General features: G+C 29.3%; 1 protein-coding gene across 3 annotated transcripts in view; it reads right to left on the bottom strand.

Annotated features, from left to right (window-relative positions):
- Positions 1 to 1,790: 1,790 nt before the first annotated feature.
- LOC124809013 (uncharacterized) overlaps positions 1,791 to 17,725 on the bottom strand; it is a 20,721-nt gene continuing 4,786 nt past the window's right edge. For all 3 annotated transcript variants that reach the window (XM_065792529.1, XM_065792527.1, XM_065792528.1), the window contains 5 exons: positions 5,955 to 6,305; positions 5,819 to 5,859; positions 5,634 to 5,670; positions 2,277 to 2,386; positions 1,791 to 2,140 (listed from right to left, as the gene is read on the bottom strand). In XM_065792529.1, the coding sequence (XP_065648601.1) occupies positions 2,054 to 2,140; positions 2,277 to 2,386; positions 5,634 to 5,670; positions 5,819 to 5,859; positions 5,955 to 6,305 (626 nt within the window). In that variant the 3' untranslated portion in view covers positions 1,791 to 2,053. The remainder of the gene's footprint in view (positions 2,141 to 2,276; positions 2,387 to 5,633; positions 5,671 to 5,818; positions 5,860 to 5,954; positions 6,306 to 17,725) is intronic.

Here is a 17,725-nt window from a genome sequence, read left to right as displayed (position 1 = left end):
AACTTATATTTGTAAGTTTTGTATTTTTATATAACTAGTTGAATAATAAACATTCACAAATATTCTTGTTCTTTACTGATAGCAAATAAACTATAATAAATAAAAATTGTAAGTTATTTCATAAAAATGATCCGCAATTTTATGAAGTTTTTTCACTAAGCATAACAAAATGCTCATAGAGATTTGAATTACTAGTTCATAAATAGTTCGAAAAATCGAAAACTTACGAGCCATCGCTTTTTAAAACAATCAAAAACGTTCTAAACTTGCACGAAGTTATTTTGTTAATAATCAAACATAATTTTATTTATTGCAATCAATTTGTTTAAAGAAACCGAGTTGTTTAAAGAAACCGAGATTGCAATTCAATTTGTTTAAAGAAACCGAGTTCAAACTTATCTGACAATCATTTTTATTTTTTTATTGATGCGTTTGATTCAATTGAAACTTTGTTTTTTATGTAGGATAATTTAGCATTTAAAGAGTTAGTATATTTATAAAGATTTAGTATTTAATTAGATCATTCTTTAACATTTTATTGAGCAATCATATCAACTTGTATATTTAAGAAAATATTTAGGGGTAACTAATGTAACGGAGGAAATTTTATTTCGCAGATGGAAAAAAAAATTATACAAGAAGGGAAATATTATTTCAAAATAAATTTTCTCCCCGGAAATTATATTTAGGCCGGGGGAAAGTTTTATAATGGGGAATATTCATTTTGTGACACCGGCAAAAGTTGCTAGCCGATGACCAGCAATTATTAACATGTCGCAAAGTTATCGGCTGGCCATTTATAGCGACTGTCACTAATGTCTAAGTAACCGATGAGCAAAACTCCTACGACCCGCTCAAAGTACCTATGTATACTGCAAGTTCACTAAAACAATGTTTGTTGAGTGGTGTATGTTAAGTACAATGAATATTGTTTCATAAATTAAATGAAGTAAATAACTGTGAATTTGTATTTCACGGGAATTAAATATAATTCAATTCTGTTTAATTATAATTTAAACTAAAAAATTCAAATTATTTTTATTTTACCAATTAGAGCAACAGTACAATGTTGCAATTTAAAGATTTAGCTTTTTCCGACAAACTCATGGATACCAATATCACGATTTTGAAAAAGGTGGACGTATATCGATACCTTAAAGCACTTTTATGTTTAAAGGGACAAGGGGGCATTGCCCAACACCTCCCCCCCCCTCACACACACACACATTGCCCACCACGGCAATTGCATCTACCCATTTATATGCAGCTAAACTAGCCGCTTTTTATTTTTATTGTGGCAACAAAAAATCATGGTTGCGCGTATGTTGGCATCTCATTGCTATATAGTTGGTCGTTCATTGGTCCAAAAATTTTTTCAAAATATCCAAAATAATTGGATACTAATAATTTTAACATCAAATATCTATTTATATAAAAAAATATAAAGTTTCAACCTTTTTCAGTAAAATATCTCTCGTGCAGATACGCGTTATTATCCAATGCTAGTTACGCGGTACTGCACTATCACCGATGATATTTAAAAATTCAGGTAGCAAGTCGTTAAGTACATTTTGTAGCGCTATAAAATGTATTCAACAACTAGCAATAACAATAACGATAGGCAAAAAATACTTAGTTATTCATAATACCATACATTTTATCCCAATTGTAAAAAGCTGAGCCGATAATTCCTTATGTCTTATTTGTAAAAGTACAAATTAAAATTTTTAAAGGACCTAAATATCTAAAAATTGCATTTCATCGGACATAAAAAAATACTAATACAATTTTTGTGTAGCATATTTATTTACATACATGTGTACAAATTTATTTGAACACCTATATCAATATTTATTATATTTCTGGTCTAAAAGCGGTTACAACTATATTAAATTTGTTTTGCATAAATAAGGCATGAATAAGGAAAATAAAATAAATTCTTTTTTCACTATATTTACAATTCAGTTTTTTAGATATATACAAAAATAATCACATGCAAATAAGTATATTTACAGGTTCTCTTAAAATACAGTTAGTCGTGTAACAAAAAGTCTTATACAGGGAGACCAACTTGCTGCATTTTAAACTCTTCGAACTGTTTTTTTTCAAGTTCTGACATTAACTGATTCATCATATAAATCTAAATGATTAGCCAAACTGCAAGATAAACTTCCAAAACATAAAATAATATACAATAACAACTAGAAAAACTGTCGTTGTTTATGATTAAAAAAAGATCCTATAGTTTAAAATATAAGTAACAAAGTTATAAATACCTGCTGTCTTTGATACAGTTTCCTTTGCTCAAAAACCTCTTCTTCCTTTCGTTTTTCTTCAGCTCTGATTTTGTTTATAGTCTTTTGTAACTTTGAATTTTGCTGATTTTCTTAAAATAATATACTATTAATTAAAAAAAAAAATAAAAAAAATTATAAATAAAAAAACAATTTAAAAGCAAGCTTTCTATTAGATTCAAGCCATATCCAAGTTTCATAAAAAATACACACATTGTTATTTAAGAAAAGTTACACACACAAAAAAATACTCACTCTCATAACTGCAAAACTGAAAAAAAAAAATTAATGGATGATACAGTTGCTACAAAGTGTAGGACCTATGTGATGACGATGTAATTATATGGCATATTTTAGATAAGCAAAGATTAGTTTAAATGGCTGTGTCCTATAAATAATTCTATATGTTAGAATTGGATTTGTAAAACCTTCTATTTTGATTTCATTTATATATTTAAAATGTTTCATGAAATTTGCTTTTGAACAGAAAATAATTACTATGATCTTCAAACGTTCCATTAAAACAATAATACATGTTGTAATTTCTAATTACATTTTTATCACTTTTATTGCAGAAGGTATTACAATTTTTACTGGCATTTGCACAAGTGAGCAATTAAGAATATTAGATCATTTTTTGTTTGAAGTAGTAATGTTAAAAAAGTTGTCAGAAATATAAATGATAACTTTTTGTATTTTGTGTAGATAATTATCTATAAAGTAGATAATTATGATATTTATCTACTTTTTACGAGTTTTTTATTACTTATCTGTTTCTTTTTGGTTCGAGCTACATATAATCAATCGATATAAACTTTTGTAAGTGTTTCTTACTACAATTTAAAGTCATTTAGAATCAAGAAATCGTGTATTTTCGTCATTCAAAATGTTCAAAATGGAAAACATCAAAATTTCGAATTATTTGACAAATCTTGGTCGAGAGAACTGTTCTGGCACTTGTTTACCATGTAACAAAACTGTTCAATGGTCGAAGGAAGGCCTCGCAGCGCATACAAGATCAACATGTCCAAACGCCAGTGTCGAGGAAAAAAGATTATTTTCAAAGCGTAATTATGAATCATCACATCTAATCAATAATTAGCAACTTCTGTCTACGTCTGATTCACTGATGCAGTGTGTACATCCACCAATTAATGAAGAGCTCAAAAATGATATCGACACGAAGCTTGCTAATTTCTTTTACCGTACGGGTATATCATTTCATTTAGTCGAATCAAAGGCCTTTAAGGATTTCGTTAAGCCGCTCAATCCATCCTACGCATCTGTCATCACATCGCATCACCCGAATGCTAAAGCCTTATCAGGATCTCTGCTCGACAAACAATACACAAAATGTTCTACTTCTGTAAGTGAAATTTTAAATTCTAAAACAAACTTAACACTGATATTTGACGGCTGGATGAACATAAGAGGCGATCACATAGTGAATTTTTGTATTAAAGCGCCCGATCAGAAGCCTTTTTTTACACCTTGATAAATACATTCGGAATCATTCAAAATTTATTTGCAGTTGCCGCGGCAATCTTACAAGTTATTGAGAAGATTGGGTCACAAAAATTTACCAGTTTCATAAGCGACAACGCTCCTGTTATGAAATCAGCGTGGAGGATTATCGAGGAGAAATATCCACACATCTCAGTTAGCGGATGCGGAGCTCATGGAGTTAACTTGCTTGTGAAGAACATTTCTAAATAAAAGTTTCTGCAACTGAGGCCACAAAAACAGTCAAAGATGCAGAGAAAATCATCAAATATGTGAAAAATCATCACACCGTGAAAACAAAGTTTGATGAAAGACGAATTGCAGCAAATATTTCTCTTTCATTGTTCATGCCTGTATCTACACGATGGTTTAGTTATTATAAATCAATGAGCAGTCTACACTTATTAAAATACATTTTTATTAAGTTGGTAGACGAAGAACGTACATTACTGAAGGAAATTAAACCAAAGATTACATCTGCTGATGTTATGGCATTGATAAAATCTAACCCATTTTGGGACCGTCTCTCAAAGCTTGTCAAAAGCATTGAATTTCCTTCCAACGTGATTGGAAAGCTAGAAAGTGATGAAGCTCCATTGTCTCTCGTGTATGATTACTTAGGTCAAATGTACAATTCATATATGGACGATAAAGACAACAAAAAGTGCAATCTTGCCTCGATTTTCTCTTTACACCAGGTATTGGAATTGCTTTCATATTAACACCCAAAAATGCCGCAGAAGGTTTATATTTGACTGAAGATAAAACCGATTTTATCACTGCTACAGTTGAATTCGCCAAAAAGATCATACCTGAAATTGCTGACACTGCTGAGGATGAATTGATTGCTTTTATAGGAGAAATGGCTGCGCTGCCTGAGAGAAGAAAGGAAACAATATTCAAGATGAACGCGCAAAATTATTGGAACATTATAGATCGCGATAAATATCCTGCTCTTTACAAAATTGCTAAGCCTATTAACAAAATGATCTGCTCATCGGCTACAGCAGAAAGAGCTTGATCGACCTTACGATTTATTCACTCGCGACTAAGAAATCATCTTATGAATGAGAGAGTTGAAAAGCTGGTATTCTTATATACCAATAGCGTGCTGATGGACACAAATGACAAGACTGATTACATTCTTGAAGAAGGTGCAATTCTTAATGAAATTGAATGTCAAGAAATCACCGAATAAGCGCCAGCATTATATTTTTTTATGACTGTAAGAATCTTTGAAAACTCCTATTGCTACTAATCACTGAATTTATAATAAAGTTAAAATATTACTTAAAACATTTTTTAAGTTTAAAACTTTTTTTGTCGATTTCAAAAAATTGTCTGTAAAGCAGTAAATTTTGTTGGCGCCGTAAATTTTTAATTGTAATGGACTTAAGTTAAATCTTAAATATATAAAGTGGTTTGTAACCTTTCATGACATAATTTTTGTATGTAAACATTGACCATCAAAATTTGAATACTCCTTAATCACAAATAGATATAAAAGCTCCAATTCTATTTATTTCCACCAAGCAAACTAGCCCAAACAGGGTTGAACATTTAGTGGGAATGCACTTTTTATACAAAAAGACTTATTTATCATATTTCTTTGACAAAATATCATATTTCTTTGTGATGATGATCTATTTGCAACTAATATAACCTAATGTTTTACCAGCATTAATATTATTAACCATTAATGCTAGTTAAATATTATAAAAATTGAATATTACTATTAAATATTATTTATAAAACAATTTTCGTTAAAAAATTAATTTACAATAGTTACAAACATTAAAAAAATAATTGAAAACAAAATAACTTTTTGAAACATACCAATTTTCTTTAATTGCCGCTGGATTTTTCTTTGGCTCTAATAAAACAAAATAACATTTTTCTATTTGTTAAAAAAAAAAATAATAAATAAAAAAATAAATAATAATTAAAAGACTTTTCCATATTGTTAAAAAAATAATAATAAATAAATAAAATAACCGACTTCAAAATAACTAAAAAGTTACTTTAATATCTGAAAGAGACGAAGTAAAATCAACAAAATAACCTGAATAAAATAAAAATAACACATAATATTTCTACTGTTTAAAATTATTAATAAAATAAATACAATCAGAAAAAATTTAAATTTGTCAAACTTACATGGAGTTGATGGTGGAGCAGATGGTACGCCCAAAATTAAACCAGATTGTCTATCTGAGTAAAACACTTTTCTTGTCTTTATGGGTAAAGAAGAATCTAATATATTTGGTTCTCTCTTGCAAGAATTTTGTAATAAAAACCCTTGTGTGCTATATAACAATTTGTGGTTCTTGTTTATGTTCTTGTGGTTCTTAATTTTTTCTGAAAACAAATTATCTTGAAACTCTCTTGTATCGAGACATGTTGAGTCTGATATAGACTTGAAGTTTCTTAGAGGAGGATTTGAAACTAATTTTAAACTCTCTGATTCCTCTTTGATTAACTGTTTCTGCAGATTTTTTGAAACTACATCTAAAAAAAATTTTTTCTTTTGAATAATCGAACTAAATAAATAAAAATAAGTTGATAAGTAGAACTCTCAACTTATTTTTATTAATTAAAAAAAGGTCCTATACATATATTTAGGTATATATATATATATATATATATATATATATATATATATATATATATATATATATATATATATATATATATATATATATATATATATATATATATATATATATATGTAAATTATGTTAGTGTATTTTACAAATAGAGTGCTCAATGTTCTTAAAGAACAGAGCAATAATAAATTAGTAAAAAACACTTATCTAACTTTTTTCGTCAACTTTAAGTTTCACTATTGCTGGATCATCAGGAAGAGTTCCTGGATCATCAAGAACGTTTTCTGATGATCCAGCAATGGTGAAACTTAAAGTTTAAGAAAAAAGTTAGATAAGTTTTTTTTACTAATTTTTATATGTATATATATATATATATATATATATATATATATATATATATATATATATATATATATATATATATATATATATATATATATATATATATATATATATATATATATATATATATATTCCCTATAAATTTAAATATTGTTATGTCACATTTTTAACATAAATGAGATTCGTTACATTACGTGCAAAATGTCCATTATTTTTACATAACATTTTATGTAACAATACGTATCACTGTAACATAACGCTGCGTGCAAAAAGTCCATTTTTTTTAACAAAGTCTAGATATGAGATGTACATAAAATATGTCTCAAATATAGACTTTTTTAATGTTAAGTTAGGTCTCAGTTTACACTTTTTTAAAATTACATTTTTATAAGTTTAAAAAAAATAGTTGAGAAGAAAACTTTTCAAAACTTTATTTGTTTTCATGACAAATTAGTAACAAAAAAAAAAAAGTAACTAATTAAGACATCTATTTTAAAATTGAATAAACGATGACAATATGCAGTTTTTTAAAAATTATCTTTTATTTAGAAATGTCTTGACAAACGCATTGTTAAATATCTTTACTCATTAATGAGTTATGGTATTTAATAAAATTGTTTTATTAACAATATTATTTACGTATTTGATTAACTTGATTATTTATGTATTTGATTATTGAAAATGCATTAGGCCGGATGAGTAAAAAAAAAAAAACAATTGCTTTAACTCTGCGCTTTTGGAGTAACCGCTCAGCTTTACATAAATAAAATTTTTAGCAATTTTGCTTAAATTTTTATTCACGTGTTTTTGGAGTAAATTGCTCAGCTTTACATTTTACATTTGCCTTACAGAATAAGATAACGATTGGCAGATTACTTAAAAGATTGCCAACTGTATAATTCAGGAAAACAAGATGAAGGAAGCAAATTCTAAAGAACTGATGTTTGAGGAAAAAAACTAAAAAAAAAATTTTGGAGCATTTAGGAACAGCTACAGTAAAAGGATGAGACTTAACTGAATGACGTGTAATATAAGAATGAATTTTAGTAAATGGCACAAGAGATGCTAGGTCTTTAGAGCAGTGTCCATTATAGTATTTATAGAAAAGAAAAAGAGAAGCAACATTACGATGATGTGATAATGGTTGAAGGTTGACTGCAAGAACAGGTCCAACTATTTTTACAATGCATTTTTTGTACCTTGTCTAGAAGAGAAAGGGCATCATTGGAAGATCCGCCCCAGACAAATCAACAGTATTCAATACAAGGACGGATTTATAAAGATTAAGAATAATCCTGAATAGAATCCTGAATATGAAAGCGGCGAGCATAATAAAGAGATGCACCTTAACAGAAGCTAATTTTGCAATTGATTTGATATATGGTTTCCAAGAAAGATCGGAAGTAAGAGTTAATCCTAGAAGACAAAGGGTAGATGACTCATCAAGTAAATAGTTGTTCATAAATATTATTGCGATAATGATCAGCTGAAAAAAATAAGTTATATCTGAGTTAAATTTCACCAGCAAATAAGAGCCGCATGCTGTAGCAGAAGTGAGATCCCTTTCAAGCTCAAATGCCCCCTCCAAGCAATCAGATAGTGTTGGCTTTCTTATCAAGACAAGAATAAATGGTAGTATCATCAGCGAACAATGCTACCTTTGATGTGAGAATTTCTGGAAGATTATTAATGTAAATATTAAAGAGTATAGGGCCAAGGATAGAACCTTAAGGAACCATATAAGTTACAGGATATGAAGAACAGTGCTGCCCATCAAGAACAACTTTTATACTACAATTGGTAAGGAAGGACTCAATAATCTTAAAGATGTTACCTGATACACAGTAAGAAGAAAACTTATGGAGAAGACCAATATGCTAAACTTTATCAAAAGCTTTAGAAATGTTGAGAGCAACAGCCTTAGCCTCTCCACATCTATCTAATGCAGGATAAAACCTATCGGTTATTACCATAAACAAATCAGCAGTAAAACAACAAGATAGAAATCCATATCAATGATCAGAAAGTTATTAGATTCAAGACGAGAGACTAAGTGTTTGTTAATTTAAGATTCAAAAACCTTGCTTATGATAGGAAGAAGACAAATGGGACGATAGGATCACTATTTTGTAAAATAGATAACCGTTTACAATCATTAAGTTATTGCATATTATTAAGGCCGTTTTCCACAAGACAAGATTTTTTCATCTATAAGCATGCGTAGATAAAATATTTCTGCTAATATTGCTGATCAATTTGCTGTAAAAAAAAAATCGCTCGTTATGAGCGAAAATTAATTATATTTAAATAGTATATCGCGTAAAGTTAACAGTAAAAAAACTTGATGTTTATATTTACTTAGAACTCACCTTGGAAATTAGAAAGCATTTGTGAAGTCATCAAATAAAGATGAATTTACTAATGCTGTCAATTCCAAAAGTTTCACTTCACAAGAAAGTTTATCATCTTTCAGAGTTGAACTATCTATTACTTCTTGCAGTAACAGTTTTTTCACAGAAGTGTTCCTATGAGAAGTTTTTCATTTATTTTCTTCAACATTTTAAAAAAATACAATACAGATGTACACCAAAAACTATGTTTTATATTTATGCATATATTTTTTTAAAGCATACAATAACGAAAATAGTAGCGCAAAAAATAATATGTGGAAATCAAAACGGCATTTCGTGATGCCGAAAAAATTCGCTTCATGTGATTTTTTTTTGTGTTGAGGAAAACAGCCATAAATTATCATTCATTTGCGAGCAACTTTGCAAATGCATAAAATATTGTATTGAAATAATAACTAATGAATAAATTGAATAACCATATTTGATATATCTAATGATTTATTTAAAAATAAATCTTCCTTATGTAATTTAATAAAAGACTATTTGAATAAAATAATCATTTGAAAATAAGACTCCCTTATTTGACATTTATCTCTTAAATTAGACATCTGTCAAAAAATAAAGATACAAAATGTCAACATTTATTTAAAAAAAAAAGATTTATCGTGCCCTGTATATATGTATATATATATATATACATATCTCTGCGGGAAGCAAGAGCTTTTGCTGTCGCTCTTGCACACACTCCCCTAAAATGGTTTACGGGAGCAATTTAAGGCTCTTGCAAAGTATATCTTATTCTCTCAAAAGTATAACTATCATTGTAACTAAAATGAAAATCACAAAGTCATTCTTATAAAAAAATAATAAATTAATTATACAATAAACTGCAATGCTTTTTAAAAGGCACGCTTGTTGCAAATTGAAAAAATTAAAAAAGAGCGCAAATTTAAATGCAAATGTTTTTAATACGATGTGACTAACTGATAAATATAAAACTATTATACTCTAAACTATATTGATAAAATATAAAATTATTTATCTATATTTAAAATATAAAAATATCTATATTTAAAATATAAAAATCTATATTTAAAATATAACTCTTATTTTATAAATATTATCTATATTTAAAATATAAAAAAATTTATCTATAAAATTATTTAACTATAGTCAGGTCAGGTTATCCTGCTACAGGTAACATGTAACCCAGTGCAATCTGTTTCATGTCCTGCCTTGCAGGATACCGCTTTTTAGGCAAAGGCTAGGAGATGCCAACTTTGACTTAAAACTCTGCCTTGGGGCTCTTGTTTGAGTAAAGGCTAGAGATGGTGTCTCGATAAAAATACTCATCTTGGGCAGATGTTAAAAGCATCCAGCTACTGTCTTGTAGAAGGCCTCCTTGGCAAAGACATAAGGGGTAAACAGATTCTATCTGTTGACCAGCCTCGCACCCCTTCTTCATCAATTAGACTGGCGCAGATGTATTTTTAATACATTGTTTCCAGTTTAGGATGTTGAATGCTGGATCTTCTTGACTCAATGCATGGGTTTTGCTTGTGTCTCTGTTTTTATGACTAGGCAACTCATTCTATTATCTCCTAATGAGGGTACAGCTCTATAACTCAGTTTTATGGTCCTGAGGCCGGCTGGTAGTCAGGTTTCCCGAACTCTGTGGTAGCTCTCAGAGTGGCTAATTCCATCAACAGCTGAAAATTATCAAAGTATTAACAAAGCCATGTTGCGCATGGATGGTGTCCCAGTTTGTACTTTTGGTGTGCATTGCGGAGGCCACATTTGGAGCTCTTTGTTACAGCTTAAGGTTTATTAATAGTAATGAGGCAATTGCTTGGGCTATTAAACAGTATACTAAGTACTATCTATGCTTTGAGTCAAGTTCTTCAATCAAATTTAAAAATGAATAAAATACCAAAAACTATAAAGCACAAAAAACCATCATCATCACTAAGTTCTCTAGACCTATCATTCACTAATATTCGTGGTCTTCGAAGTAACTTTTCTTCAGTTGAGTTTTATCTCTATGCAAAGTTCACCAGACTTACTTTCTCTTTGTGAGACTAATTTGAGTTCAGCTGTCTCATCTTGTGATCTTAGTGTTGATGGTTATCTTCCTTTAATTCATAAAGACTCCAATAGTCACATGCTGGCCTTGGGAATTTACATTCATAAGAATTCACCCATTTGTCGTAAAAATAGTTTTGAATCCACGGACTATTCTTTTATGTGCTTTCGTTTAGCACCACTTCACTCTAACGCCTTTCTCTTTGTTCTATATCGCTCTCCTTCATCTCAAGACTGCACTCTTTTTGATGTTATTTCTGATCATATTGACCAAGTCCTCTCTCTTTATCCATCAGCTAATATAGTTGTTGTCAGTGACTTTAATGCTCACCACTTTGAATAGCTTGGCTCTAGTGTCAGTGACTATACAGGCATTAAAGCCCACAACTTTTGCCTTTCTCAATCCCAAACTCAAATAGTCAACTTTCCAACAAGCTTTCTAGACAACCCGAATCATTTACCTTCTCTACTCGGCTTATGTTTTGTTTCTGATCCTAGTCAATGCTCAGTTTCTCCACACTCACCCTTAGGTGCTTCTGATCACGGTTTGATCTCTCTAAAACTAATATCTTATTCTTCTTCATCACCTGAATCCCCTAATATTGTACCTCTGACAACTACAGTAAAGCTGACTGGGATTCTTTCCGTGATTTTCTTCGTGATAGTCCATTGGTAGAAATCTTTCGTCTTCCTGTCGACAAATGTGCTTCTTACATAACTTCGTGGATTCTGGCTGGCATGGAATTTTTTGTTTTCTCTCAACAATTCCAGGTCAAGCCTCACTCTCCTCCATGGTTTTCCTCACAGTGTCCTGCTGTAATTGCCAATCAAAACCGTTACTTCCATATCTATCAGCAAAACAATTCTCCAGAAAACAGACGTCTGTTTATTGCTGCTAGAAACCATTGTAAAAAGGTTTTGTCTAACGCCAAAGCCCGCTATTCTCTGGTCATGAAATCTCGTATCTCATCTCAAAAATTAGGCTCTCGTGACTGGAGAATCTTGATACTCTCAAAACTATTCTACAAGTGCTTATCAGAGTATTGTTTTCCAGCCTGCTGGAAAGCGGCATCTGTTATCCCTATCTTCAAAAACTCTAGAGAGCGATCTGATTCGTCTAACTACCGTCCCATTAGTCTTCTTCCTATCATAAGCAAGGTTTTTGAATCTTTAATTAACAAACACTTAATTGCTCATCTTGAATCTAATAACTTACTTTCTTACCATCAATATGGATTTCAATCTTTTCGTTCTACAGCCGATTTACTAACAGTAATAACTGATAGATTTTATCGTGCATTAGATAAAGGTGGAGAGGTTAAGACCATCGCTCTTGACATTTCAAAAGCTTTTGATAAAGTTTGGCATGCTGGTCTTCTCCATAAGCTTTCTTTTTACGGTGTATCTGGCAACATCTTTAAGATTATTAAATCCTTCCTTTCCAATCATAGTATAAAAGTTGTCCTCGATGGACAGCACTCTTCTTCTTATTCTGTAACTTCAGGGGTTCCTCAAGGTTCTATTCTTGACCCTATACTCTTTTTAATTTACATTAACAATCTTCTAAATATTCTCACATCTATGATGCCCTTACTCTTTAAGACAGGGTGCAAGAGCGCAATGTAAACATAGTTGGACCTGCTCTTGTAGCCAACCTCCAACCATTATCACATTGTCGTAATGTTGCTTCTCTTTCTCTTTTCTACAAATACTATAATGGGCACTGCTCTAAAGGGCTAGCATCTCCTGTGCCATCTACTAAAATTCATTTTCATGTTACTCGTTATTCAATTAAACCTCATCCTTTTTCTGTGACTGTTCCTAAGTGCTCCAATAACACTTATTCGTCTAGCTTTTTTTCCCTTGAACATCAGTTCTTTGGAATTCGCTTCCTTTATCTTGCTTTCCTGATTCATATAATTTGCAATCCCTTAAGTCGCCTTTCAATTGTTATATGATCTACAATCTTTATCTTTTCTCTTCCAGTAACTTCTAACTTTAATTAGTGGTTGCTTGCAGCCTTGTTGGAAGCGAAGTTGTTAAAAAAAAAAATCTGACAAAATTATTACAATTAAAATTATTACACAATTATTACAAGTTATTGCATAATAATTTTTAAATGATGTAATGAATTATATATTTTATATATTAGTTTAATATATTATTTACTTTTATAGTGTTTATTATTTACTTTTATAATTTTTAATTATTTTAATTATTCTTAAAATGCCTGTATTCTATTACAATAAGAAAATATAAAACATTTTTTATAAGCACTAAAAACTTTTATAGCTTCGTCAAAAAATCGAATAAATAATGTTGTTAATAAATAATGTTGTTAATAAATAAAAATTTTCATCGAATAAGTAATTTCATCGAATAAATAATGTTGTTAATGAATAAATTGATACCTAGTATAAAAAGACAACTCTCGTCTAAAGAATTTTTCACAATACAACAAATGAAGCAAACGTATGGTTGTAACAATTATAAAAATAAATTTTATATTTAACAAGCAAATTTTTTAATGAATAAACAGATAGCTTGTGCTAAAACCAAAAGCTAGCTCACATGGCTGGCCATACGCTTTAGGAGAGCTTTTCTCTGCTCTCGCGCTCATTTACTCCCGATGAGGCTTCTCTCTCTCTCTCTCTCTCTCTCTCTCTCTCTCTCTCTCTCTCTCTCTCTCTCTCTCTCTCTCTCTCTCTCTCTCTCTCTCTCTCTCTATATATATATATATATATATATATATATATATATATATATATATATATATATATATATATATATATATGCGGTAGTGGTGTAGTGGTAGAGCGCTCACTTCATAAGCGAGAGGTTCCGAGTTCGATCCCCACCACGTCCCTGGTAGTACAGCGCTCAACTTTTTTCTCCGCGCAGCAGCCTTGTTCGTCAAGGTTCGTGTTTCGGATATATATATATATATATATATATATATATATATATATATATATATATATATATATATATATATATATATATATATATATATATATATATATACATATATATATATATATATATATATATATATATATATATATGTATATATATATATATATGTATATACATATATATATATATATATATATATATATATATATATATATATATATATATATATATATATATATATATATATATATATATATATATATATATATATATATATACAAACCATGATCAGAAGCGCCTAAGGGTTAATGTGGAGAAAATGAGCATTGACTAGGATCATAAACAAGACATAAGTTGAGTAGAGAAGGTCAACGATTCTGATTTTCTGGAAAGCAAGTTGGAAAGCTGCCTATTTGTGTTAGAGATTAAAAAAGCCAAATGTTGTGGGCCTTAAATCCTGCATAGTCACTGACACTTGAACCAAGCCATTCAGTGTGATGAGCATTAAAGTAAACAAAAACAATATTATTCACTAAAGGATGAAGAGAAATGGCAAAGTCAACTTGATCAGAAATAACATCAAAAAAATGTGCAGTCTTGAGATGAAGGAAAGCAATATAGAACAAAGAGGAAGGCAATAAAGTGAAGTGGTGCTACACGAAAGCACATAAAAAAAATAGTCTGTGGATTCAAACGCAGTTTTCCAACAAATGTGTGAATTTTTGCAAATGCAAATGCCCAGGCAAGCATGTGACTATTAGAGTCTTTACAAATTAAAGGAAAAAAACTATCAACATAAAGATCACAAGATGAAACAGCTAAACTCAAATTAGTTTCACAGAGAGCAAGTAGCTTTGGTATACTTTACAAAAAATAAGACTCAACAAAAGAAAAGCTACTTCAAAGACCACGAATATTAGTGAATGATAGATTCAGAGAACTTGGTGATGACAATGGTTTTATATGTTTTATAGTTTTTGATACTTTTGTCATCTTTTAAATTGGTTCAAGAACTAGAGTCGAAGCACAGGTAGTACTTAATACATTATCTAATGGTCCAAGCAATTGGCTCATAACTATAAATAAACTCTAAGCCATAACAAAAGGCTCCAAATGCGGCCTTGACAACACACACCAAAAGTATGAACAAAACCCATGCAATGAGTAAAGAAGATCCAGCATTCAACATCCAAACTGCAAACAATGTATTATGAATACATCTACGCTAGTCTAATAGATGAAGAAGGGGTGCATAGCAGGTTAATAGATAAAATGTGTTTACCCCTTAAAAAACTTAATCTCTCACCTTGAATCTTATAACTTACTTTCTGATCATCAATATGGATTTCAATTGTCAAGCACTGCTGCTGATTTGCTAATGGTAATAACTAATAATAACTGCGTGTTTATATAATAAAATAATACTAAAAAATAAAGTATTATTTTATTGTATATAAATATATATATATATATATATATATATATATATATATATATATATATATATATATATATATATATATATATATATATATATATATATATATATATATATATATATATATATATATATATTTTTATTAGAAAATCACTTAAAAAAAATTTTTTAGATTTAACACTGTGTTTCAGCAACAAAGAGTGATCATAAATGGTTGATCAAATAAATAAAACTTCAATTTATACCAAAAATTAAATTACAGGTTGCAAATGTCTTAACTACTGTAAATTTTCACACATTTGTGGAATTTGCTGACACTATTATAAAAAGAATTCTTTAGAAATGATTACTTATGCTATTTTTTTAAAATGTTTTTTTAAAAAGGGTAGTTAATGTAAATATTATTTGAACTCATTTATTTTTATAGTTTTTTAGGAGAAACTTATTTTCGTGCCTACATTTAGAAATTAATTCCGATCTTTTGTTTAATAAGCATTCTTGATTTGCATGTGTAATTATTTCAAATTTTTCTTGTAGGCATAGTATGCATTTTTTGGAAATATTGTTATATGCAGGCGCTGTTTTAAGGATAGACCAATTCAGTATAAAATCATCAATATTTTTTTCTTTTAATTCCCATATATATTTTGACAGCATGGTGTCTTTTGAATACATTTTATTCTTGAAAAATTGCTTATGATTGGCAAAACGTTTTTTCCATTCACCCTCTGTTATGCCAATATATTGTTTATCAGGTACATTCTTAGAGGAAACAACACATTTATATACCACATTTTTTGATAAACAACTTCCACTCATTGGACAATTGATTTTTTGTTTACAATTACAATTTTCTGTAGTTTTTTCATTTAGGATTTCTTTTTTGTTTAACAAAGCCTTATTGTGACCTTTTATAATTCTTTCCATATTTTTTGTGCAACTGTAGCTAACTTTAATTGTATTTCGATTAAAAATTTTATGTAATTTATTAGATCGCGGGAAATGCTTATCGACCAATTTTAAAAACACTTTTCTATGTTAGTAGAAACATTTTTGCTATATGGGGGGTTGAACCAAATTACATTTCTAGTTCTATTTTGTTTTTTTGTATTCTTTTTTTCAGGGTCAAATTTTAGTTCAAAATTTTCAAAACCACTTTTTTTTAGGACATCTTCAAATATTCGTTTAGAGGAATTGAATACATTTTCATTTGAGGAGTTTTGGTTTAGTCTGTTATTAATTGAAATCGGGATTTGTTTTAGAACTTGGGGTGGATGGTTAGAGTTAATGTTAATATATAATAGTTCATCGTTTGGTTTTTTGAAAGGCTTATATGAATTTTCAGAGAGGTTAAATGTGACATCAAGAAAATTCACAATTTTTAAATTTATGTTTATTTCAATTTGAAAGTCAATATTTTTAAAAATTTTTATAATATCTTTTCTAATTTTGTCGAGCTGTGGACCAGATTTTCTACGCATTACTATTGAACCATCGTCGCGATAAAGGCCTAAATCTTTTATATTGATTATTTTACTTAACAAATCTAAAATATATAGTCCAACAAATTCACAAATTTCTGCTCCGTCATAACTGCCCATTGTTACATCAAAGCAGTCATATATGTTTTTCTTTTTCCAAGTTTCCTTATTAAAATAAAGTAAGGTTTTTCTACAATGTTTTATTATACGGATTGTGTCATCAGGAATAGCTGTGTGGCTTTTTGCAAATTCAATAGTCTTATCTAAAATATCTGCGGTTATTGAGGGGTAAAAATCATTAATGTCAAATTGAATAAATGTGCAGTCATTTTTATTTTCGATTATGGAGAACCAATTTATAACATCAGTGGTATTTTTCCACTGTTGCAAATTTAATTTATTTCTAAGAATATTATTAATTTTGTCCAATTTAATTTTGCTTATATGTCCAATCTCACTTTTTGAGGGAACCAATAACCTACAAGGAAGTTTGTTTTGAAAATTTGGTTTATGGTCTTTTAGTGTTACGAAGGCTTGGACAGGGGCAGTTGAAAAACATATATGACTGCTTTGATGTAACAATGGGCAGTTATGACGGAGCAGAAATTTGTGAATTTGTTGGACTATATATTTTAGATTTGTTAAGTAAAATAATCAATATAAAAGATTTAGGCCTTTATCGCGACGATGGTTCAATAGTAATGCGTAGAAA

This window comes from Hydra vulgaris, chromosome 03 (assembly GCF_038396675.1).
Source record: "Hydra vulgaris chromosome 03, alternate assembly HydraT2T_AEP".
Taxonomy (NCBI): domain Eukaryota; kingdom Metazoa; phylum Cnidaria; class Hydrozoa; order Anthoathecata; family Hydridae; genus Hydra; species Hydra vulgaris.
The sequence above is the reverse complement of the archived record's forward strand: the minus strand, read 5'-3'. Positions and strand labels throughout refer to the sequence as shown.